The sequence below is a fragment of the Schistocerca nitens genome, chromosome 8, assembly GCF_023898315.1.
Source record: "Schistocerca nitens isolate TAMUIC-IGC-003100 chromosome 8, iqSchNite1.1, whole genome shotgun sequence".
Taxonomy (NCBI): Eukaryota; Metazoa; Arthropoda; class Insecta; order Orthoptera; family Acrididae; genus Schistocerca; species Schistocerca nitens.
The window spans coordinates 387,981,356-388,007,363 of NC_064621.1; the positions used below are offsets into that span (position 1 = coordinate 387,981,356).

Sequence of the window (26,008 nt, forward strand, 5' to 3'; positions counted from 1 at the left end):
ACCAAGAATTCCCAACCAGCAAGCCATTCCTTTGACAGAACTCCAATAGTCTTTCACCTTCCTCATTTCGGCAACCCCAACCCTCTGGTCCAGGCACACTTTCGCAGCCTTGTCTTTCTCTTCCAACGTGTGCGTTTAAATCCCCCAATTATAATCACATTCTTCCTTCTTATCTGGTTCTGTATTTCCTCTTCAAACTCTTGTTTCTCCTCAGAAGTGCAACCCACCTGCGGTGCATACAATTGTATTACCTCTATGATCGTCGCCTTGAGTGATATTTTGGTCTTCATTATCGTATCACTTATTCTCTTCACTTCCTCTTTTAATCCATCTCTTACTACTATTCCGACTCCATTTCTCGTTTCCTCCTAATTTCCACTCCAGTACAGTTGGTAGCCTTTCCTCAGTTCTCTCCTTCCTTCTCCTTTCCATCTCGTTTCAGCTAACCCAAATTGGTCTAACTTCCTTCTTTCCATCATGTCTACCATCTCCTCCACCTTTCCAGTCAATGCTTGTATATTTATTTTACCAAATCTTAGTCCCTGTTTATTGGCAGGTCGTCGTCGATTAAATCTGTCTTTTCCGAGACCCATTTTATTTTTGAAATACAAATATGTTATCTAAATCATTTTACAATTCATTCTGGTCTTCTGATAACTTTACTAGACGGTGAACGATAGCGTCTGTGCAATTATTCTATGAGGGCTTCTCAGACTGCCTCCTGCAAGATTGGGAGGCCCTGCTCCACCTGCCTGGGGAATCCCACTATTACTTCAGTTTAATAGACTACTTCACGTCAATTACTGTGATATTTGGCCTTTCTGACATTATTTCACTAACTAAGTCGCAAAATTGACAATATATTCAATAGGCATGCAATTTACTTAGAAGCCGCTTCTGAAAATCTATAAATGTGGAATCGAGGTCCCCTATCAGTAAAACTCATCACTTCCTGCGAATAAAATGCCAGTTGTGTTTCACACTGAAAATGAAATGTTAAGATTATTTTAAGAAATGCAGCAACCATCCACTTCTTATGTATTTTTATTTATTCCAGTTACCGTTTCGAGATTTCGCCCATCTTGTACTGTGTAATACACTAACACATTAAGTTCATCGTTAAATGCATCGACAGTGATTTGGATGCTGCAGCTGGTCTGCTCTAAATTAATAAATTTGTTTAGTTGCTACACTTCTTAATTACATAGTTACGATGAATTATTGGTTAGGTTTACTTACATTCTACTCTGATTGCTGTTATTCCGATTTGCATAAAAACAGTGGAGTATCAACCATGTTGTCCACTGACGTCTTTGCTTTCCTGCAAAATTATTTACATGGTCAACTCCCACGTGCAGGTTCTGAAAATATTATTTCTGGTTTAAGCTTCTGTGTTACATGATTGTGTTGAGTGCTCTGTATTGTTATTAAATAAATGCAGTAGTGACTGTTTAAATAGAATATACTGGTTATTATGAAAAAAGTGATACATATTATACAGGGTGTTACAAAAAGGTACGGCCAAACTTTTAGGAAACATTCCTCACACACAAATAAAGAAAAGCTGTTATGTGGACATGTGTCCGGAAACGCTTAATTTCCATGTTAGAGCTCATTTCAGATTCGTCAGTATGTACTGTACTTCCTCGATTCACCGCCAGTTAGCCCAATTGAAGGAAGGTAATGCTGACTTCGGTGCTTGTGTTGACATGCGTCTCATTGCTCTACAGTACTAGCATCAAGCACATCAGTACATGATGTCTTGATTGGGCCCCATGTTCTTCCACCTACGCTCACTGGAGCACGTTATCATGATTTCATACGGGATACTCTACCTGTGCTGCTTGAACATGTGCCTTTACAAGTACGACACAACATGTGGTTCATGCACGATGGAGCTCCTGCACATTTCAGTCGAAGTGCTCGTACGCTTCTCAACAACATATTCGGTGACCGATGGATTGGTAGAGGCGGACCAATTCCATGGCCTCCAAGCTCTCCTGACCTCAACCCTCTGGACTTTCATTTATGGGGGCATTTGAAAGCTCTTGTCTACGCAGCCCCGGTATCAAATGTAGAGACTCTTCGTGCTCGTATTGTGGACGGCTGTGATACAATACGCCATTCTCCAGGGCTGCATCAGCGCATCAGGGATTCGATGTGACGGAGGGTGGATGCATGTATCCTGGCTAACGGAGGACGTTTTGAACATTTCCTGTAAGAAAGTGTTTGAAGTCACCCTGGTACGTTCTGTTGCTGTGTGTTTCCATTCCATGATTAATGTGATTCGAAGAGAAGTAATCAAATGATCTCTAACATGGAAAGTAAGCGTTTCCGGACACATGTTCACCTAACATATTTTCTTTCTTTGTGTGTGAGGAATGTTTCCTGAAAGTTTGGCCATACCTTTTTGTAGAACCCTGTATAAAAGAATTGGTATTACATATTTTTCTCACAGTTTGAGTAAAATTTAAAAAAAAGCCACAACAACAGACCTCTGGATATAGAACTACTATATGCATTGGACTGTGTTTCTCCATACCTGTACTTAGTGTATGCATGTACGTGATAGTTATGGAAGTTTCTCAGAAAAATTTTGTTGTGTAACTCTGTTTGGTCATTTAGGATATCTCATTTTTAAGAATAAATTTCAATTCCTTCATGCAAGCAAGTTCTTACTTTTTGCTTTGTAGGACATGGGCAGTATTTGAAAGCTGTAAGCTATTGCTGCCACTTGATGTTCACCTTCAGCTACATATGGATTTGCCTGACTTTTGCATCCATGTATTCCAGGAAATGTGTGTAAAAATTGCTTTATGTTTTGCAAACGTCTGTCTTCGAACATGAATTACAGCTACGTTTGCATGTTTTTTGCTTGGCTATAGGGCTTGCTGTTATCCTCAATATTATGTATGCCGATGACCTTAATTTTTTGTTTGTGTAAAAGCTGATTTAGACATTTGTTCCTCGTAAAGATTAGCCATTGGTAGATGACAGTTTTCCTAAAAACGGATTGCTCACCTATTTCTCTGTTACCTGCGTAATCTAGCGTTGATTTACCTGTATAGTTGGTTATATAGCAACTGAATTTACTATTTACCTCATATATTAATTTTAAACTGTAGCAATTACAGCAAGTAACTGCCTTAGCGATGTTTCGTTCATCTGTTCGACCAGCTGTTTCCAATGGGATTTTGTGCCCTTTATTGTGCATTGCTCTGTATGATGCCATTTCGTGCTTATGTGGGTGTCATGAGGTTTTATTCTTCGTGGCATGTGTGTATGCTGGTTTCCTGTAGATATTAGCAAAACTATTGAGGATGTACATATTTTTAGAAAATGAATGCCAGTACACCAACGTTAAAATGCGATTAAACGCAACATATGTTGTGGCACTTCACACGATGATTACACACCATCTCACATGCTTAAAGGTGAATAGAAAGTTTAATAGCTCGTTCTTACGGCGAATAAGTAGTGGTGTGACTCAGCATGTCAGTCCACGTATATAACACCTCGCGGCGAGTCGTAAGCGATCAGTGCTGGTGGAGATGTGGGCGCCCGCCTTAATTGCAGCTTTGGTGACTCTCGGCTACACACGGGCGTCAGACAAGTTCCCAGATGGTTTCTTGATGGGGTGCGGAACGGCTTCCTACCAGGTGGAGGGAGCATGGAACGAAGACGGTGAGTGCTAATTTTAAAATTGCACTATAGTTTAGTTAGTAAAGCACTTTAAATACATTAATAATACCAGACGAATCCTATCTCGCAACATTGATATAAGCTCATTATTTGAAAGAATTAGTGCGCATATAGTACAGTATTGACGACAAGTGTGAAAATTTTTAAAGCTTTTCTAAAATTGAGAACAAAGATATCTTAGATTTGACAGAGGGAAGTCATGAAACATGGTGTATCCCAATTCCCATTTTCGGCATAGCATAGACATTCAGTAAAAAGCATCTTAGACACCAGTTGTTGGAGAAAAAGATCTTAATATAGGATTGCATTTCAGGAGAAATCATGTATTCAGATAAAACTACTATGGTGTGGGTTAAGATTATTTGTTCAGATTCACTGTGATTGTGTGATGATAATTCTTTGAAAATCTATAGCTTCAGTCGTGATATGACTTTGTCAGTGTATAATAAGACTGAAAGATATATAATCAGATACATATATACATGTATGTTGGTGCCGAAGTGGGACTTCAATGAATATGCCTCTCGAGTTAATGCTGTAGTCTACTTCAGACCACCACAGATTTCGAGTATACTCAGTTTGAAAAAGTAAACGCGTGGAAGGTCCGATAATGTAAAATTGCAGAGATGAAGGGCGTATTTCAATAGTGGTACAAGTCCATTACCTCCACTTTTCTGTCCATAATGCTTCTGAAATTAATGAGCCAAACAAACAGAAAGGAAGGTTCATCTCTAGCAAGAAGCAATGTGCTTGAATATTTCTGATATCTCAACGGCAGATTTTTCAGCGCTCTTTTAACTTTAGTATCACAATACGAACAAAAATTGACTTGTACCACTATTGAAATAAGCCCTTCATATGTTCATCGTAACTGTAACACGTAGCCGGATAGGGTGTAGAAGGATCTACGAGTAACAGATGACTGACATTTCAGAGAGGTGGAGCGAGCGAATTTTCAGCAGCGACCTATCTTGTATGGTGAGAATGGTCCATGACATGCCAAGGTCATTCATTGCAGATAAGTAAAATGAAGCGGAAACTAGACAGCGAGGGCCAGTATCTCTTGTCGAAGTGAAAGTGTGCCATGTTGCCCTGTGTGAGATTTCTGAACCGCTACAGTCATCTGTGTTTGGCGAAGGGGTTTATTGTTACGTCTCTGAGCCATGTGTGGAAACAGTGAATGAAATAGAATATTTTTTCTTCATTTTTACTTGCATTTGGTGTACATACCGTGGTGTCACCACCTTTTTATGTGGATGTTACATCTAATGTTAAAATGATAAAGGGTGTATGGGGTTGATGACAGATTCTCATAGCATATCATGACAACTGGGAACAAATACGGTGGCTGAAATTTTTGAGGGGAAAACGTAAAAATGTGATACAAAAACACCAACGAGATACGACAGAACAAATATTTTCCCTCAGTTACAAATCGTGGTACTTATTGTGTAAAGTACGAGGCAGTTTAAAGGTCCATCTTCAGGTGCTTAACATAATTTTGTCATCCGTTGTATATTCGAAGCAATGCAATGAACACATTTTCTGCTATATATCATCAATTATTCGTTCTTCCAACCTGTGCAACTGATCACAAAGCTATTATATAGTTTCATTACGGGTATTTGCTTTAATCGCTCTATATTGTTACTAAAGGAAATAATATTTTTGTTGTGCGGACCAGTAGGAACATATATGTACAAAAACTGTCTTCAATTCAATTCAAAACGATCCGTGATATCGAATGAACATCACGATTTGTGACTGATACCAGATGTTTTCCTTCAATATCTTACGGATTTAACTCATCCACGGAACCGACACAGAAGACAAAAAACTGAAATTAAGCGAAGCTAAGACTGCAAGCCTCTGCCTTCTGGCTCAGACATGCTAATCGCGACCAACCGGCCTCCACGTCATCCCCTTGGAATGGTATCATTTGGATGCGGAATAGAGGCACGTTCGTTAAGAATAGCGTCCTTCCAGCACGTTATCGGCTTTCTAGACCTAGATACAGCTATTTACGCTACTTTTCATTCAAGTATCTCCTGAATTGCCATCACAAGATTGAGTGAACACCGTCCCAGCTCTCCCAAGATCCCTGGCAGTACCAGGAATGGAAGTCGTGTCCTGCGCATAGCAAACACTCTTACTGACATCTGACCTGCAGAGGCAGACAATAAAATTAACTCCAATGCATAAAGTCTCTTCTACGATCTATAACAGAAACGAGGGACCATACAAATGCAGATGTAACAATATTTGCTTTTATGAACAACACGCATTGAAGCTACATTCACGTCTAGTATCAATGTCCAGTTTGACACGCAGCATTTCGGCAGCATCTTGCCATCATCAGATGCCCCTTACAATGATGATACCTTAATTTGTACGAGTATACATGAGATGTCATTGGGTAGTTTTACGCCAGTATGGTTAGGTGGCTTTTCGTTTGTCCTTTCGCGAGTTAATATCCAACAATTTTTGTACTTTCTCGTGGCGTTTATTCAGTGAATCACAATATTTCTTAAATGTGATAAAAATACACATCCAAGTAGCTGGTACATATGTCAAAAAACTTCCACATGTCTATGTTTATACTGGAGACAAAGATATTTGTAATGGTACGATTCTGAACTTCAACAAATGTATTATTGCAATTGAACTTAACAACAATTACTTCGGAAAACTGAATTTCTCACTGATATAACGGGCACTAGATCATGTTAAAACTTAGATGTGTTAAAGAAAGGCCCAATAAATGCCCATATTTCCAAGTTGTTAGTGAAATAGAAATTCAAATGTGGCGAAGATTCTAAAACAATTAGAATATTACTTTGAAGCTTATCATTCAGCATCTTGTTTCCACATTTTGAGGTTTTCATTTATATGACTTCTTTAGATAACGTATGCTTATTTCTTGGAATATGTGAAGTTCAGTTGCCGTGAATCCAGTACCCAGTATCATTTACGGAGACAGCTATTGCTGATTTGCAGTAATTGTTAATGCGATATTCAGTCATGTTTTCACTGTAACTTGGTGGAAACGTGGAATCTGTGATAAATATAATCATACGAAACGATATGTAATAAGTTCAAATGGTTCAAATGGCTCTGAGAACTATGCGACTTAACTTCTGGGGTCATCAGTCGCCTAGAACTTAGAACTAATTGAACCTAACTAACCTAAGGGCATCACACACATCCATGCCCGAGGCAGGATTCGAACCTGCGACCGTAGCGGTCGCTCGGTTCCAGACTGCAGCGCCTAGAACCGCACGGCCACTCCGGCCGGCATGTAATAAGTCAATGGGCAGCAGATAATAACAGAATCCAACCGAAATGCATCGTCCCAAACTAAATATTGTTGTAAATTTGACTGAAGTTGCAAAATGTGTTATTTATAAATGAAGTAAGACGGACGATCCACATAAAATAATAATAAAAAAAAAAACCTTCATCACATGAGACAGAAAATCCAAGGTACGTAGCCTTAACTGTTGATGTGAAAAGTCGTTGAATTGTACACAGTGTGTATCAACTAAGAACCTGACAGCGTACTGCAAGACCTAAGTTGAAACAATGTCCCTGGGGTGGACAACATTCCCTCAGAATTGCTGAGCCAGCCATGAGAAATCTATTCCACCTGGTGTGCTAGATATATGAGACACGTGAAGTCCCCATACGTTTCAAGATGAATGTAACAATTACCCCTATAGAGAAGGCACGTACTGTTAGGTGTGAATAATCTCGATCGATCAGTTTAATAAGTCACAGTTGTTGCAAATACTAACACGAATTCTTTCTAGCCCTGCCGTCTTTACGACTTATTTCGGGAGATCAGTTAATGTAAAGGACGTACATTTATCATTTTTGTAGATTTATAGAAAGCTTTTGACAATGTTGACTGGAATAACTGTTTGATGTTTAGAAGGTATCACAGATAATATACACAGGGCGAAAAGTTACGTACTGCTTATCCAGAAGCTAGACTGCAGCTATAATAGTCGATGGACGTGAAACGTAATTATTAGCTGCGAAGAGTGTGAGACAATATATGGTATTCAATCAGTACACTGTGCAAACTGTAAGGGGAGGGAAGGAGAAATTTAGAGAGACCGTTAAAGTTCAAGGAGAGGAAATAAAAACTTCGCGGTTTGCTGGCGGCATTGTAATTCTGTCAGCAACGGTAAATGACTTGAAAGAACAGCTGAAGGGAATGAATGATGTCTTCAGAATAGGTTATAAGATGAACATCAACAAAAATAATATAAGGATAATGGAATGTATTCGAATAGATGAAGGTGATACTAAGGAGAACACATTAGGAAATAGACAAAAACTAGTCGACGAATTCTGCTATTTGGGCGGCCCGAAGCAGAGAGGACACAAAATATAGAGTGGGAATAGCAGGAAGAGAATTTCTGCAAAAGATGAATTTGTTAACGTGGAATATAAATTTAAATGTTGGGAGTCCTTTACTGAAGGTATTTGCATTGAGTGGAGGGAGACGTGGACGGTTAACAGTTGAGACAAGAAGAGAATAGAAGCTTTTGAAATGCAGTGGTGCACAAGAATGATAAAGACTAGAAGGGTAGAGCGAATAACTAATGGGAAGATACTGAACGGAATTCGGTAAAAGAAATTTATGGCACAATCTTACTAAAAGAACAGGTCAGTTGACAGGATATATCCTGAAACATCAATTCAGTTTGGCAATGAAGGAAACTGTGTGAGTGTTTGGGGGAGGGGGGGTGCAGGAGGGGTGGTAACAATGGTAGAAACAGGCATAGGCATGAATGCCGTAAGCAATTTGAATAGATGTAGGTTGCAATAATTATGTAAAGGCGAAGATTCTTGCACAGGAAACACTATCGAGGGAAGCTGCGTCATGCCTGTCCTCAGACTGGAGACCAGAACAACAATACCATAAATAATAGCGAAACAAGACCCAGGCGAAAATATTCGACGATAGAAACAAAACGTAGCAGTAAACATGAGTCCGAAAAAGAGCAATTTGCGAGATAATAGTTTAAGGAAGGTATCGATATGATATGCTACAGCATATCAAGTTCTGTTTTTAAGACAGAGTATGGCCTCAGCGCTTATTGTTCTCTCTGATGACAGTATTTTGTTCATTATCCATTTTCTGATGAGTGAATAAAATATTGGTGTTTCTGTATCGATTTATGGTACAAGCTAGTAGTGTTTGTAATTTTGGGTATGGAATTCGCAGCTTTTATTATTCAAATATTGTGTCAAAATATGTGGAACACAGTTGAAGCTAACTATAAATGTCTACATCTGTTACTGGTGAAACATCACCCTGTATTAAAGAGTCCGTTTAATTATTCTTAAATTGGATGGTTACCTTTCACCTTTCAAGATTAAATTTTGTGGTATTGTTCACATTGGAAGTTTACGGTGCGGTGATATGAAGAGGCTTCAGTTCGGAGAGGAACTTAATACGAGTATTATAGGAACCTTTCAATCTCAGAATAACATTTGCTATCTACGCCCTCAATTAATTGCTGGATGTATTCAAATATTCCTCTACAGCTTTTACCCTCTACAGCTTCCTCTAGTACTATGGAAGTTATTTCCTGATGTCTTAACATTTGACCTACCACCCTGTCCCTTAGGATTTTGTCAGTGACTTTCATACATTGCGTTCCTCGCCGGTTCTGTGGGGGACCACCTCATTCTTTACCGTATCACTCCATCTCATTTTCAACATTCTACTACAGCACCACGTCTCAAATGCTTCGAATCCCTTCTGTTCCGGTTTTCTGATAGTCCATACTTCACTACCAAACAATACTGTGCTACAGAAGTACATTCCCAGTAATTACTTCCTCAAATTAACGCCCATGTTTGATAGTGGTAGATTTCTCTTGGCGAGAAATGCCGTTTTCACCAGTGCTAGTATTCTGTTAATGTCCTCCTTGCTCCGTCCGCAGCTCGTGGTCGTGTGGTAGCGTTCTCGCTTCCCGCACCCGGGTTCCCGGGTTCGATTCCCGGCGGGGTTAGGGATTTTCTCTGCCTCGTGATGACTGGGTGTTGTGTGATGTCCTTAGGTTAGTTAGGCTTAAGTAGTTCTAAGTTCTAGGGGACTGATGACCGCAGATGTTAAGTCAGTGCTCAGACCCATTTGAACCTTGCTCCGTCCGTCATGGGTTATTTTGCTGTCTAAGCAGCAGAATTCCTAACTTCAAATCCTTCGTGATCACCAAATTTCTAGTTTAGTTTCTTACTGTTCTCGTTTCTGCTACTTCTCATTACATTTGTCTTTCCTCGATTTAGTCTCCACCCATATTCTATACTCATCAGACTGTTTATTCCGTTCAACAGATCCTGTAATTCTTATTCACTGTCATCGGCGTACCTTATCATTGATATCCTTTCACCCTGAATTTTAATCTTTTCTTTCTTTTATTTCCATCATTGCTTCTTCGATGTGTAGATTGAACAGCATGGGTGAAAAACTACGTCGCTGTGTTACACCTTTTTCAATCCGAACACTTCGATCTTGGTCTTCTCGTGTTAATGTTCCCTCTTGTTTCTGTACAAATTATATATTACCCATCTTTCGTTATAGCTACTTTTCCCACAATTTCGAACATGTTGCACCTTTTTACACTGTTGAAATCTTTTCCCTGGTCGAAAAATCTCGGGAAAGTTTTTGATTTTTCTTCACTCTTGCTTCCAGTATAGCGACAAACTATTACTAATATTTTTTTGTGAACTCTCGTCGCCACATTTGTAAAGGCCTCGTCGCTACTGCTGTGGAGGCCGAGTTGCCACTGTTGTTACGGTAGGCCGAGTTTGTGAGTTCGTGAAACGACTTCTGTTGTATTACACCCCTAAGACAATTTCTCCTTGCCGCTATTACACAGCTATGCCCCAGGGTCAGGTAACATGATAGGAGAACGAATGTTTTGCAACAATCAACAAATTAGTAACAAAATTAGAAAAATGCGTTAAAAAGGTTTACTTATCTTTGTGACTTGTCGAATAACGAAGTCTGCAACACTGAATGTAATACAACCAAAAAAAGCCCTCAATTTGTAATTGCAAATAATCCTAGGTAAACTTCACAGTACATAGTAAATGCAATTTACAACAACTATCTGAAGCTTTTGTCCGTCGTCGTCCGGTCATTGGCGGATTGTATTCAGAAAGCAATTGGCCGAGGCGAAGTCGATATCGTCATTCTCAGCGCCACTCGTGTCGCTGGTGGAACTCGTGCAAGTGGCGAGTCTCTATGGCATTTTTGCTCCTGTGCTGCTTTTGCCCTGACTGTGTCTTGTTCGGAACACACAGCAATATTCGTTCGTGTGGCACGAGTTTCATTCAACGTGTTGTACTTTCCTCGCTAATGATCTGTGTATACATATTCCTGCATGAAATTTCCTGGCAGATTAAAACTGTGTTCCGGACAGAGACTCGAACTCGGGACCTTTACGTTTCGCGGGAAAGTGTTCTACCAACTGAGCTACGCAAGCACGACTCACGCCCCGTCCTCATGGCTTCACTTCTGCCAGTATGTCGTCTCCTACCTTCCATTCTGATTTTCCTGCATATTTGTTACAGTGTAGCTATGGGCATGTGGGAAAGAGTGCATATGTAAATGTATCCTCATCGATAGCCGATTGAAAACTGAAGATGCATACTGAAAGGCATTTGATTCGATGGTACCTGTATCGAATTCTGGAGCTCGAAGAAAGTTTTATTAGAATAAGTCTTATTTATAGGAAACACGTGTATACGTGACGGTTCTTACAAAACTGAGAGGACGCCATTTTCCAAGCAACGCTAGTGGCACGTTGACAACGCTTACTAATTACCGAAATTGACATTATGGGTCAATATTATTGATAGTGTGAGGAACCAAATATCTACCGCTGAACCTAGGAACTACGACTGAATCAGAGGTGTCCTGGAGACATTTTGTAAACCTCATGCATGAAACGGTATAATGCGGTAACAAAAGCGTTTCCAGAGCCTGTCCGTATAACATTCATGTGAGAGAAAGTAGCGAGAAGCAGCGTGTACCCTCTTGTCACGCGAGTGTAACTTCAATAAATCGTGGCAGAAAGCAGAACTGAAAAAAATTCATGTAGCTACAGTTACTGTCATTTAACTAGAAACCATTTCGACATTTGAACTATACTCTGTTTTGCCAGTTTCACGTAATGCATAGTGGCAATGTCTCCTTTCATAACTGAAGTATGAATTGTTTCCAGCGACTTATAGTAATTTTGAAGAAGAAACTTACTTTCTTAGGAAAGGGCGAGAATATTTGGGATCACATGTTTCACGAGCATCCGGAATACGGAACAAACGGCGACAACGGGGATGTGGCCTGCGATTCTTACCACAAGTACAAGGAGGACGTGCAGATGCTGAAGGCTCTGAACGTGAGTATCAGTCCAAAGTGGAGAATTGAGAATCACCTTAAGCTGCTTCGTCTCCTTTCTCTTCTTCATTTCAGGGAGCAGGCTTATAACTTTTCCGTCTCCACAAAACATGCCTTTTCCTGGGCCTTCCTGTATCTCTCTTCCCTATACGTCTATAGTCAACTGCATTTCCGACTTCTCTTTCTGCTACTATTCTTTCAGAATGCACCTTCCATTTTGTTATGTCGGTTCTATTCCTTGTGTCAGAATTCTTTATATGATCAATCGGAGTACATCCATTTACATTCCTTAATATTTTCATTTCAGCTAACTACATCCTTCTTTGATCTTTCTTAATTATTATCAAGGTCTGAGTTCTGTACGTGAGCATATATGTTTCCATTACTTTGTAGATTTTCATTATGTCTTTTGCGGTTTCATTGGCTAACGTTCTGTGTATAGTTTCACATTACATTTGCAACTTGTTTCACTTAATAGAGATGACACCATCAAATTCATAGCTTACATCGCTAACTAATAACTTAAAGTGTAATAGCTATTCAGAAGGTTTTAGATTTAGCATTATCTTAGAACTTACTAAGTGCTCTCCTTTAAAATCCATAAGTTTGGTTTTATTTCCTAAATCCTTCAAGTTACAGAGCTTGCCTATTAATTCCAAGGGATGTAGAGCAAACTGTAAGTCAGAATTAATTTTGCACTCTGTAGCGGAGTGTGTGCAGATATGAAACTTTCTGGCAGATTAAAACTGCGTGTCGGACCTCTGCTTCTCGCAGGTAAGTGCTCTACCGACTGGGTTACCTAAGGGCGACTGACGACTCGTCCTCACAGCTCTAGTTGCGCCAGTACGTCATCTACCTTCCAAAAGCAGTTTTAATATACCAGGAAGTTTCGAACTGTAAATCACCCTCGGTCTATCCATTGACCAACAACGTCATCAGTGTATACATTAAATAAAGTGGGTGGGAGATTGCACCCTTGTCATTCCCCCCTGTTAACTGGTATTGGACCTAATCTATCTTTACCTGTGGTAATTAAAATTTCGTTATTTACTGTCAAACTTTTTATCACTTGTACTCACTGTTTAGTATTAACTCGTCTTGCCATTACATTCCACAGCAATATACTTATTCATTGTGACTAAGATTTTGCGTTATCTTAAAAGCAGTACAGTATATTTCTCCAGATCATACTCTCGCCTCTTTTCAGTTATCTGCCGCACTACTGTAATATTGTCATGTTTGATTGTCCTCTTCTAGAACCTTTCTTCCTACAGTAAGTGGGCATACGCTAGTTTTTCTTTTCTGTTAATATTATTTATGCCTATAACTTATAGCCGGTGTTCAACAGACTTATTCCTCTAAAATGTTCATCAGCATTTTCAGTTCCTTTTCATAGAGTGATATTACGCCCGCCACTCAGGAAGAGTCGGTTGTATCGTCCATTTTCAGCATTCATTTAGTAAATGCAACAGTCTCAGTTGTGACATTAAACCTCGACACTTAATAAGTTCTGCATTCATATAATCGGGTGCTGTAGCTTTCTATTCTACATCTGCTTCAATCCTTCTTGCATCTCGTTCTGTGTAATATTGTCTCCTTGGTGCATTTCATCATTTTGTTCTTTTTCCTGCTCTGAAATCGTCTTTATTTCGGTTTTATCATTGCATTTTACTCACAGTTCTTGACAGTGTATTTCCCATTTTTGTTTTCTATTACGTATAATCGTGCAGAATCTTTTCCTGTTCGTTAAGTTGTTTCAGAATTTTGTAAGTCATCTCTTGTCTAAATGGTAGATCATTTTAATGTTTGGTTTCATTCTATCCCAAGATTACTGATCCACGTCTCCCACCATTTTCTTATCATAGTTACGTTACTCATTACACCGCACTTCCGTTTCCTCTGTGTTGTGCTGTAGATCTGTAATGCAAGCCTTTTGTCTCTCTTTAATTGCATTTGCCATATCTTGAATTCACGTTTTGACCCCCTTTTCCTTTTAAACTCCTTTTTCATCTCTAGTGCCACCGCTACAGATTTTAACACAAATGCTTTAACATTTTCCCATTTTGTGAATTTACATTGTAAATAACGCGAATGTCACTGTTGAAATAGACTTCTTACTCTGTGTTGTTGGAATAGGTAGAATTTGAGAACTTCGTTTACGAGTTTATTCTTTGTAGCAGTTTGTTTCTTCCATTTCGAAATCGGGTTCACTTCGGCTGTCACCAGGAAATGATCTGACTCCGTACTGTGTCTATCTACTCTTACACCTTGTACTAGTCCTCCGAGAGTTCCGTTCGCTACGATATAGACAAAAATAAGTCTGTAGCCATTTTCACTCCACGTGAAACTATGAATTTCCTTCTCTGGTAATTTTCTTATCGTTATATGTCACTAACTGACATAATTCATGTCCATTGTTATTTATTACCTGCTCTCCAGAAGTGCCTACTGTACCAACTATTGGCAAATATCACACAAGTGAATTAAGGTTTCGACTTGTAATAAAATTATACAAGTATCTTTTGTTTTGCTCAACTTGCTTTTGAAGATCTTCACAAAATATTTGAGTTTATTCTCTCCGGCATTCTTCAGGGAAACGCAAATCTAAAAAAGCGAGATAGCCTCTCTCTAATTTTAGCGTTATTGACGTCTTTCTTTCAATTATCAAGGTATAGCAGTGAATCTGGTTCTTCCACTTGTTATCAATTAATAATGCTACTCCTCACTTTGTTGTGGTAGTTTGACTCTCTCTACTAAAAGCCATTACATGATCAACCAAATCCTTTTCCCCTTCTAGTTTATTTATCGTTTCAGTTATTATCATCATGTTAATGTTTCTGGCCTTTAACTCGTTGTTTCGTTGTTGTCCATTTCGCCCCAGTCTTGTGCACTTCCGTTTCCTATTTTTAACCAGTCCAAAATCCATATCGTTTGTCGTTGTCACGCTTTGGCTGTTTCTTTTGAGATCGATCCACAACGAATTCCATCACTCTGGCATACACTAAAATGCTCATCAGGAGAGGGTGGCCGTTTGGATACTGGAGGTGTACACCACTTCCGTCGTCGTATTATGACTCAAACTGCAAGTTCAGCCGTCTCCCGATGACCCATACCACCGTCTTTGCACCGTTTTCTTCCTTCAGACAATTTTCAGTCATTGTATAACTCTGTGGCACTTATATATTAACCTTATCTATTAACATTATTTTCCTCCCTCGTCTGCTTCTTCCTACTTCCATCCCTTCTAAAGCGCCATTAAAAAAGTACTTTCTTAAACAATGGCCTAAGTTCTTTTGGGATAAGGTGCCCAAACTGTCAAATTTTACCAAAAGTTCTTCGTAGGATATTCTGAACGGGAGGAAAACAGGAACAGTTTGTAGTGTGCTTTATACTTGCAGCCTGGTCTCATCTTATTTGTTGTGCACTCTTATAGTATGCACTATACTTTATATAGTGCATATATGTAGTATAATATATCTTTAGAATGATGCCCTGTGTGTGCTTCCGAAAGCACACGATCAATTAAGTAAGATAACCATTTTGACTAAAGAACGTACTGAAATGGCATTTATTAAGGCTGTACTTACTGACAAAAGTACATTGCTACAACAAAGTAACTTATTTCTCAAAAGACTGACATAATGATGTAGGTGGACGTGTATCGCTTCTCCATCTCCTGGCCTCGCATCTTGCCGACTGGAGATGTGGACATCATCAACCAGCCGGGCATCGACTACTACAACAACCTCATCAATGAACTGCTCGACAATGGTATCCAGCCCATGGTAAGTCAAAATGTTACGTTCTACGCTAACTGTAATGCGTTTTGTGGTACTTACGCGAGATATACTCACGTAGTTTTCAGTTTCTAGGAAAAGTACAAGCTGAATTTGCACTGCAGTAAAATTTCCATAATGATGCGATGCGATGAAGCGAGGACACTTGTCTGCTAGGATATATATGAGTTTTATATGTTCATCCGGTTTAAAACAATTCGTTACACCGAAACTTAATTCAGGGAGGTATTGATTTGATTACTAATTCTGAAGACAGGCATGACACACACTGATAGATTAATTTTACTGCGTATCTCTCTCTCTCTTTCTCTCTCTATTCATGTGCTTTTCAGAATGAAAACTCCGCTGACATTGGCAAAAGTCGATGAAATTAATTTGAATATACCGAACTGTTTCGCATTAAGTTGAGGGGAAAAATTCCACATTGTACCGAGAAATGGAGCAATATTACTGTCTGTTATCAGCAGTCAGAGTGGTAGTTACGCGCTGCGATAAGAATCTTTCATTCAATCAGACTAGATTTGACTGACTCGCTGAATCATGGGATTCTAGATAAATCTTATCCCAGTGCAAAGAGCAGCTGCATTGACTTCGGTATAGGCTACGACACGTCATATTTTGTGCAGAGATGAATTCTTAAACATTTCTGGCGAGATGAGGTCGCATTGTGATATTTCGGAAAACCTGGTATATCCGTTAACATTGCAGAAAACATTCTTCCAATGCCAGGGTACATGGTCATTCATCTTCAAACAATCCTAGTTCTCACCGAATCCTTTCCAGTCGAACGAGAATACTGAAAAAATACATCTATTACTGTTTCTGTCGATGTGTCCCTGATAGACAAAGCCATATTTAGTTTGAAATTAGGTATTGCCCGAGAGAAACATTGCGCGCATACCTCTCTCGTGAAACTGATCCATTCTTCACCACGCTGCATGCGCTATTAGTAAAGCTGCTCTTACTCTGTGAAAGGTAGAACCATGCTGCGACTTATAGCACCACACTACTTTATCGGTACCGTCTTTTGTAAAATATCTTTGACAAGAAATATTTTTCGCCTGCCGTGATGGCCAAGCGGTTCTAGGCGCTTCAGTGCGGAATCGCGCTGCTGCTACGGTCGCAGGTTCGAATCCTGCCTCGGGCAAGGATGTGTGTGATGTCCTTAGGTTGGTTAGTCTTAGGTAGTTCTAAGTCTAGGAGACTGATAACCATAGTGCTCAGAGCCATTGGAACCAAAAAATATTTTTCACTCTAACAATCACCGAAAGAGTGACTGATAGCCGAACCGTTGGTAGAAATCAATACTTGGCTTGTCAAAACAGAATGCCCGCTATGTCAACGGTTCTACTAGGTAGAGTACAATAAAAAAAGACTGGAAACGAAAGTAAGTGGTTGATAGTAGAAACGAGCACATAATACGATCTACTGGAAGCGGCATCGCTCAGCAGCAGACTCGGACATATCGCCGATGATAAAGTGATGCATTATGGCGAACCGCTTCCTGGATACTGATGGCTTAGTTATTTCATAATGAGACACACACACTAGTTATTCCTTACGTTCACTCGCGCCGTGCTGTGGCACGATAATATGTTGGTAGAGGGTATACTTGATTTGAGTATGACACTCCTGGTGTGAATAGCATATCCCTCTGTATGAATTGCTAATCCGTATTAGGTCACATTATTTTTGTTTACGTGTTGGGCAGTAACCACGTGTACATAATATAAACCTCATCCAAAAATACTAATAACTGACAACTCTGTCATTCCACTCTCCCTACGTTACCAGAAAACATACAGGTCGTCCCAGAAGGAATCATCAATATTCAGGCATGTGATTGGAGCGTGTGTGAAGAAAAAAGCTTCCTACGGATGTTCCCTATTCCGAATCGTTCATAGGCAGAACAAATTTAATGTTTAACTGTTTTTGGCTAGTAATATGCGGGACGTGTGGTAGATATTTATTTATTGGATTGGACGACGTCCGAGGTGTGCAAATCAAAGGTGAAAATGCGAGACGAACCACTTGGTCGGATCATAGAAGCTGATCTCCTTGTAAGGGAACGTACAGGAGCACTCAGGAAAGCATAACAACATGTCCTCCTAAGGGTGCACAATCGCATTATAAATGGCTGTGCGATACTCGAACATTTATTGAGAACTGTACAACAGCTGTAAAGTGATGTGTACGATAATGCTGCGACGGCACCTAATGGTTACTGCTGAGCAGTTGCTCTTCTAAACAGCAGTCCATGCGAGCAAACCGACTGAGGCTTTCCCTGATGTTGCTAGTACCTTAGGTAGGGGGCTATGCACGGCTCTATTTAAAAAGAATAGCTCGATGTACTCATAAGGCGACTCACGCACATCTGCTTTCATGCCGCCCTGCAGCTAATTCTCTACAAATTATAATCTCTAGCTGCTATCCCACAGGCAATTAATGTTGAATACTGTTCATTCACGAAAGGACGTCTCAAATAAATGGTAGTGGGCTTACGATATTCAATTAAAGTATAGACACAAAATATCCTAATCAAATGCAGAAAAATTATGTTGAGAGCGTTACGAGAGTTGCAACAAAATCCCCAAACTAAACAGTGATCAAAGATAGACGAAAACAAAGTCCATTTCGTGATCACAATACACGAAATACTCACCAGCTCAGAACAGTTCAGAGTTCAACATGATGATTAACAAAGTAACACTCGCGATACAAAGAACAGTAACTCACACTCAATTTGTCCTCATTTCCGTAATCCAAGAGGAAAAGGTAAAGAGCTCTACTCTGGAGCACATTCGAACCACTCGAAATGTAAGGTCCCTTCAGAGGTTAGAGGATTGCAGCAGCCATTCGTCGACAGAATCTATTGCCCATTTGTCTACAGGTCTGCCTCCTTCCAGAAGTTGCGAAAAAGTGCCCGGAGTCGCTCCCCTGAGCTCTTCACTCGAAAAGTCCCAGCTCCACTTCACTCTCGCAGTGTTTCCCATTGACTGAAGGCCGTCCTCAACAAAAGTACATCACTTTTAACTGCTACATACATGATCTGACCAAGTTTGATCACTTTCCGGACTTAACAAAAACATTGCAACAGAATTTAAATAAATAAATGTTATAAGCATTCGGTCACAATAATTATATATAAAGGTTTGTTCATAAATAAAGAAGCCAGTATTCTTGCTCAAGTGCACTTACGATGAATGACAATAACGTGTCGTTAAACGTTTTTGAAAGAATTATTTAGGCGTTCTCTGGCACTGGTTTACGAAGTTGGTGACAGTTAAAGCATGCGATAGGCCATTTCTTAAACTATCGTCGATTTGTATTCTTTTATTTCAAAATTATATAAAGTTCCTGGCGAAATAGTAAACTGTTCATTAAATAAATACAGAAGTATGACAAATCGTGAGGCATTCACGCTGCATGCGTTTGCTGTATAATTATGCTGTATACAGTGTTCTGACAAACATTTGCATAATGGAAAGCTATTAAAAATGGTAAATCAAGAAGTAAAATAGTTAAAGATACGTAGGTTTTAGGATTTACAGCTATTGTGCAATGGTATCGTCTAAGATAACGTAAATAGATATCGCATGAAGCTTTTAAAAGATGTTAATTCAGATATTCATTGTTAAAACTTGTATTCGCTATGAAATATTAATTTGTTTAGTTTTAAAGATACTGAAATGTTGTTGTGTCATTTGATGCATCCCACTCTACTGAGTTCGCAGATGTATTCTGGATTTTTTTTAAATGCTGAACTGTGAAATATTATAGACTCTCAACTACTTAAGATACAATCAATTTGCTTGTATCACATCCGCCATATTTGGTGCGTCATCTGCACAAATGTTATGCGAGCTAAAACAGCCCACACTGAAAGCTTTGGGATTTACCTGTTTCTAGCGACGCTGCACTTATTTGTACCAGGACTCGCCTGTACCACTCGCCTAGCCGGACATGGTGCTGTTCGCCCTGAGCCCTGGACCTGCTAGCGTTCAACCACACAACAACTTCAGTTCTCCTCATATCACTTCCAAATGGCCCAGTCACTATCCTACATACGTGTAAAGTTACACTGCTTAGAGGTGAATGCGTTAAACATACGTATTTTTAATTCAAGCTTTACAAAACGGACGGTGTGACGTTTCTTAACAGTTGGTCATGTGTACTGGTTTATACCTGACAGTCTATCCAATAATGCCGAAGTGCGTTTATTGCGATCTGCCTTGGGAACAATTGAGAATAGGGCAAATAGCCACATGAAGTATATTGCATAAACCTATCGTTCCTGTCATATCCCAGAATTATATGTAAATAGAAGGTGGAGGGTCGAAAAAGGAAAGGAAAGGCAAGGGACGATTGACGTCAGCTGCATCGAGACATCACGCGGTATCAGCAGCAACGAGTGAAAAGTGTGCCAGACCGAGTTTTTGGACCCAGAATGTCCTGCTTACTAGGCAATTGCTTTAACCACTGTGCTACCCGCGACACAGTGAGTATCGAAACTGCTCTACCTCGGTACGCATCACGGCCGACCCCTTCGACCATAGATACTAGTAGACTGGCCTTGCTGTGCAGAAGCTATAGGGCTGGTGAGGCTCCAACATAAACCACGTGACTGTTGGCAAAACGTTGCGGCATTTCAAATCAGCGGTCTGCCATCCTATGTTTGTATCGTATTTTACCCACATTTCTCAATTGACTGCCAAACGCTTCCAACAGAAGTTAATTTTTTTTTTTTTTTAGCGAAAAATAATGTCAGAACTACATCTGACCTTGATTTGTTCACAGTACCATTTATAAAATCTAACAAATACATCGAACGTCCCCCTGGTGGGCAGCGGGACGAAATTACTATAAACTATCAATTAAAGTAAAATGTCGTTAACATTCTTTTAAACAGTAAGAGTGGGCTCGTGTCCAAACTTTAAATATTGGATTCGCCGCGTTTTGAGCTCTAGTCACTTATAAAAGAAAATGGGATATGGGAATTATGTCAACTATAGGTGCCAAAATTGTCGACTTTAGGAGCAGGTCCATTTTAGAGCATCAATTTTAGATGGACTTCAAAAGTTCAGTTCCTACTATTTTTACAAAATTTTAAACTACCTGTTTAAAAAATATATATATTTTAGATGAAAGGTAAGACTTTGACGTTCAGAAAATAGTTTTGGAGCCTACATTTATTTAATAGTATTAGAAGGTAGAAAAAAATTCTCTTCATGTGTCGACTATAGGTGCTCTTACCTTATTATAATCTCACTTGTATATACAAAAAGGCGCGTATGTGCAGATGGCTTAAAGATTTTCCGTTTCATGGCCTGGATCCAAAGCTGCCTTCGGTTTTCATCCTTAGTGAACCTATGAGTAGGAACGAGAAACAGTTATACTTACTTCTGAAACCGAATTATCACAGATACTTTCTAAAATGTAATATGAGCCTGACTTTACAGGCATCACTTTCAACACTTTAATTTAAGTGATACTCTATTCCAAGTGTAAAAAACATATAAAAGTCACTTCAGCAGATTTCAATAAACGCATCTGCACTATCATTGAAACACACGTGAAATGTAATGCCATTTCCCCCGACAAAACGCTGAGTACAGCCATAAACGCAACACGAAACAACCATGTTTTGCCAACATTCACGTGACTTTAGCCCAGCCACGAAAATGACGTCAGGGCCAGTCTATTATATTTGTGGTCGAAGGCCGACCCACATGCAGCTGAGCGCCACCTGTTCGCAGTCCCTGTCCCTTTCCTCCATGCTCGCTACTCTTGGAGGTCGGACGTTCTTGTGCGTCCCCACTGAAGAAGGTGGATCCATTTCTCATCTGAGCAAATCAGTTATATGAATTCGTGGCATTTGTTCTTTCGGACATGTACAAAAGAACAGACATTATGCGGAATCCTCAGCTGTGTTATGTTATATGTCTTCGGATCCCTTCTGCTGTTCTTCCAGCATTCTCACTCTCTGAAGGTCTTTGGATACGCAGTCACTCCGTCGAGTTCTAGGTCTTCCTACGGGCCTTCTGCCGGTTGGCTTGGTGTTGGGTACAGTTTTCGGTCATCGGTTGTCCTGCTTACTGGAGTCGTCCTGTCTTCATTATAGCCACGACGTTCGGCGCTTTGTAAATATCATACAACTCTATATTATGACGAATCTTCCATTTTTCACTCTCATTATCGTAAACTGATCTAAAAATCTTCCGAAGGACTTTCCTTTCAAGTATCATTATTCTGTTCATATCTTGCTTGGTTGTACTCCTGGTGCACATCCATATAGTACTACTGGCTCTAGGAGTGTTTTGTAGATGTTTATTTTGAAATGTCTTGACAACCTTCTGTTTTTGCGGCATTAAGGTCGTGGTAACAACGATTACCTGCCTGTTGACTTGCCTGTATTTCCATTTCACTGGATGGTTCATCTCAGAATACTGAGCCCAGATATTTGAACTCCTTGAATTGACGATAAGAACCTTTAGCTATCTGAAAGAGTGGAAGTGGTTCTTGAGTATCATTGTGTCGAATGTGTAGAACCATGTATTCCGTCTTGTCACAACTGATTTGAAGTTCTATTTTCATCGTTGTTGCTTCAAGTATGTCAGCCACTTCCTCTAATCCTTCTCGCGACCCAGATAGTAGCACTGTATCATTGGCATGTCCGAGGTATTTGATGTTCACATCCACGATCTGGACTCCTGCGAGTTCATTAGATGACATCTCTCACTTTATCTTCTCTAACGCGAGACTGAAAGGAACAGGCGATAGGCCATCACCCTGCCGTAGCCCAGTATTTATTTTGAATGCTTCAGTTACCTTATTTCCAATTTTTACCTTTGTGGTAGTTTCCATCAGGCAGACCTTCATGAGGCTTACTAGTTTCTTGACAAAACCAAACTCTTCCAGACATCTCAGCATATTTTACCGATGAATGCAATCATACGCTTTTCTGAAGTCGACAAGCACCAAGTATAGTTCTTGGCCAAACTCCCACCTTTTTTCTACAATCTGGCGTAAGACAAAGATTTGGTCGATAGTAGATCTCCCGTGACGAAATCCTCCTTCATATTCTCCAATAACAGTGTTTTCCAACCGTTGGATTCGGTCTAGAAGACAGTTTGAGAAGATCTTATAACAAATACTGAGTAGAGCGATACCACGGTAGTTTTCACATTCCATTCGATCATTCTTCTCGTGGATGGGACAGATTAGTGCATTCCTCCTGTCTTCTGGAAAGTTTTCAGTGTTCCAAATGGTCTCTATTAATTTGAGAACCCTTGCGACAAGGTATGCACCCCCTTTCGGAATTATCTCAGCATGGATGCCATCTTCTCCTGGGCTTCTGACCCTTTTAAGCTGTTTTATCTGATTCCTGATCTACAGTTGGTGGTAGGTACTCAGGGTCCGCAGTCTGGGGCAGGGGGAGTTATGGAGTGTTGTTGGGTCTTCACAATTTAACGAGTCACTGGAATATTCTTCCCATCTTTTTGCAATGTGATATTCATTTGTCAGCATCTCTCCTTTGGCATTTTTTAATGAATTTCTCAGTCGGTTTATAGCTTTTCCTCAGATAGTTGACGTTTCTGTACATGTTCTTCGTCCTCCATCCCTGGAAGTCTTCTTCTGCTTCTGTAGTAACGCCACTCACGAACTTCTCTTTCCTTCCGCAATACCGCTTGTGCTTCTCTTCGAACTTATTCCATTGTCGTTACTATTTTCATGGAGACTACGAAGACCTATTGTGGGAGTAAAGATGGTCTCGTTTACAATCTTGGCATTAAAATTGCCGATGAGAATTCTGTAGCTGTTTTTAGGGATGAAATCCATAACACTTTCCAGTTCTGCATAGAATATAGCCATTAACTGATCTTCACTTTCCTCTGTTTGTGCATGACAGTTCACAAAGGCAAGTTGGTAGTTTTTCACTGATAAATTTAGAACTGAGATTCTTGGGTTCACTACCGTAAAATTCTTTACCATTGGTACAGTGTCTTTGTTAACACAGAAACCAGTTCGAAAACTGTGCTTCACTGCCTCCCCATAGAATATTGTGTAACTTTCTACGTCTGTTGGTGATTGTTGGTTTACTAAAGTACCGGCGGCATATCTCTGAGGATCATTTGACCACGCAAGCCCCACCACCACGACAAGGTAAGGATACCGTCGGAGGGAAACCTACCACTACGTCTACTAATTACTCGCTCCATCATTTAATCGGTTCTGTTTCGCCACGAACAAGTTTGAAAATTTACCTAAGGCTCACCGACGCTTCAAACAGCATGGTGTCGACACATGCGAACAGAAGCCCGAGCTCAGAAGTTCATATGACGTGTAGAGTCGGTTAATGATGTCACAATGACACAAAATGTGACACCTATTGTGTCCAACGCCACCATGGATGTGTCACCCAATGAGAAGGACGTCTAAGTCCCTCTTAACTACATTTCATCCCTTCCTTTGATGCCCATGCAATGGAGATCAAAAGCGCCAATCCCAGAGCTAAAATGATTTTATTGTCCTATGAGTGGCCGAGGAAAATATTTCAGATACACCGCCGTTCAGGATCGACAGGATCTATACCTCAGGGGTGGCATAGAGTATGTCAATGAAACAATCCCTTTCCTTCGGACGTCGATTCCCATACATTTCGCGATCGAAAATGATAGTTCACATCGCGTTGAGGAACAGGAAGATGCTCTTGACAACCTTGGATACTAGTTATATTTCCCCGACGTTCCAGCTATACTCGATGGATATCATGGTGCTGGAACCACAATGAACGTTACCTCACCCTTTGGAGTGCAGTGTGACCGCAATTTTTGCTCTGTGGAACCACTACAGACCATTCAAAAACATTCGACGAAATTTGAATGCGATCGGAAGCAGCTAAAGGTGCTTATACTCTTACAGTGTTCCTGTTTCACACACTCCTGATCACAGAGGGCTGCGACATTGACAGATATGTGAATAAAATTGCAAGGAGTCTCTCTGAGGTCACCCATTTCGACGAAATCTTCGGTAAATTTGAATTTTAGAAATGAGCCGTGACAGAGCTAACAGGTCAAGTACCCTAGTGCCAGCAGATAGGCCAGCATTTGACACACTTCCGACGCCAGCTGCTAACCTGCAGGAGCCTAGGACTATTTCGCTGGCCTTTTTCTGTAAAGGCACGTTTTCTAAACGGGGGCAGATGCCACCAAGGGTAATTCCAACCTCAGGTGCCTTAGAGGGACTCTTTCCCATTTTATACATGCATGTGTCATTGTCACACCCCTCCATGATCATACCATAGGCGGGCATGAAACAAGAGCACTGAAAAAGCGTGAACATCCTATGCTACATTTGATCACGTTCACATCTAGTCGAAATGATTTGAATGAGCCAGAGAGGTTCCATCCCGTACACAAGGCAAAAATTCTGGTCCCAGTGCACTCCAAAGGGGTGAGATAATGTTCAATGGGGTAGAAGCCCTGTGATTTCCGTCGAGAAGAGTTGAATCGCCCAGAAGGTGTTAATAGTGTCAAAATTTGCCGAAACCGTCTTCCTGTTCCTCATCACATAGAGAACAGTCGTCTTTGACTGCGAAGTGGGAGTAAATCGACGTCCCAAGGAAGGGGGATGGTTTTATTGAAGTCCTATATACCAACTCCTGAGGCCTTTTCTGTCGATTCGAAAAGTCGGTGTTTCTGAAATGTTTTCTTCGGCCACTCATAAGCTGTTATCCACAGCTCATACAACCATCTGACAGTGCATAAATATGCCAGTTCCAAACACATGTCCCACAGGATAAACAGAACACCTCTCGAACCAGAGTACTACACACAGGAACTAAATATAATCAAACAAGTTGCAGTTGAAAGCGACTACAAAGCAGACATCATAAACAAACTCAAAAACAAGGTAAAACTGAAAAGTGCAGTACATACACACAACACAGCAGACCACACCACTTCAAGAAAAAGATACATATGGTACACACTAACATACAATAACAAAATATCCCATGGAATTGGAAACATCTTGAAAGAGCAAGGGATCCCGGTAACATTAGGAACAAAAATACAGTTCAGAAAAAACT

At 40.2% G+C, this 26,008-nt stretch overlaps 1 protein-coding gene across 1 annotated transcript in view; it reads left to right on the top strand.

Annotated features, from left to right (window-relative positions):
• Positions 1-3,551: 3,551 nt before the first annotated feature.
• LOC126199583 (myrosinase 1-like) overlaps positions 3,552-26,008 on the top strand; it is a 77,283-nt gene continuing 54,826 nt past the window's right edge. The window contains exons 1-3 of the mRNA XM_049936508.1: positions 3,552-3,684; positions 11,989-12,122; positions 15,772-15,906. Coding sequence (XP_049792465.1) covers positions 3,552-3,684; positions 11,989-12,122; positions 15,772-15,906 — 402 coding nt within the window. The remainder of the gene's footprint in view (positions 3,685-11,988; positions 12,123-15,771; positions 15,907-26,008) is intronic.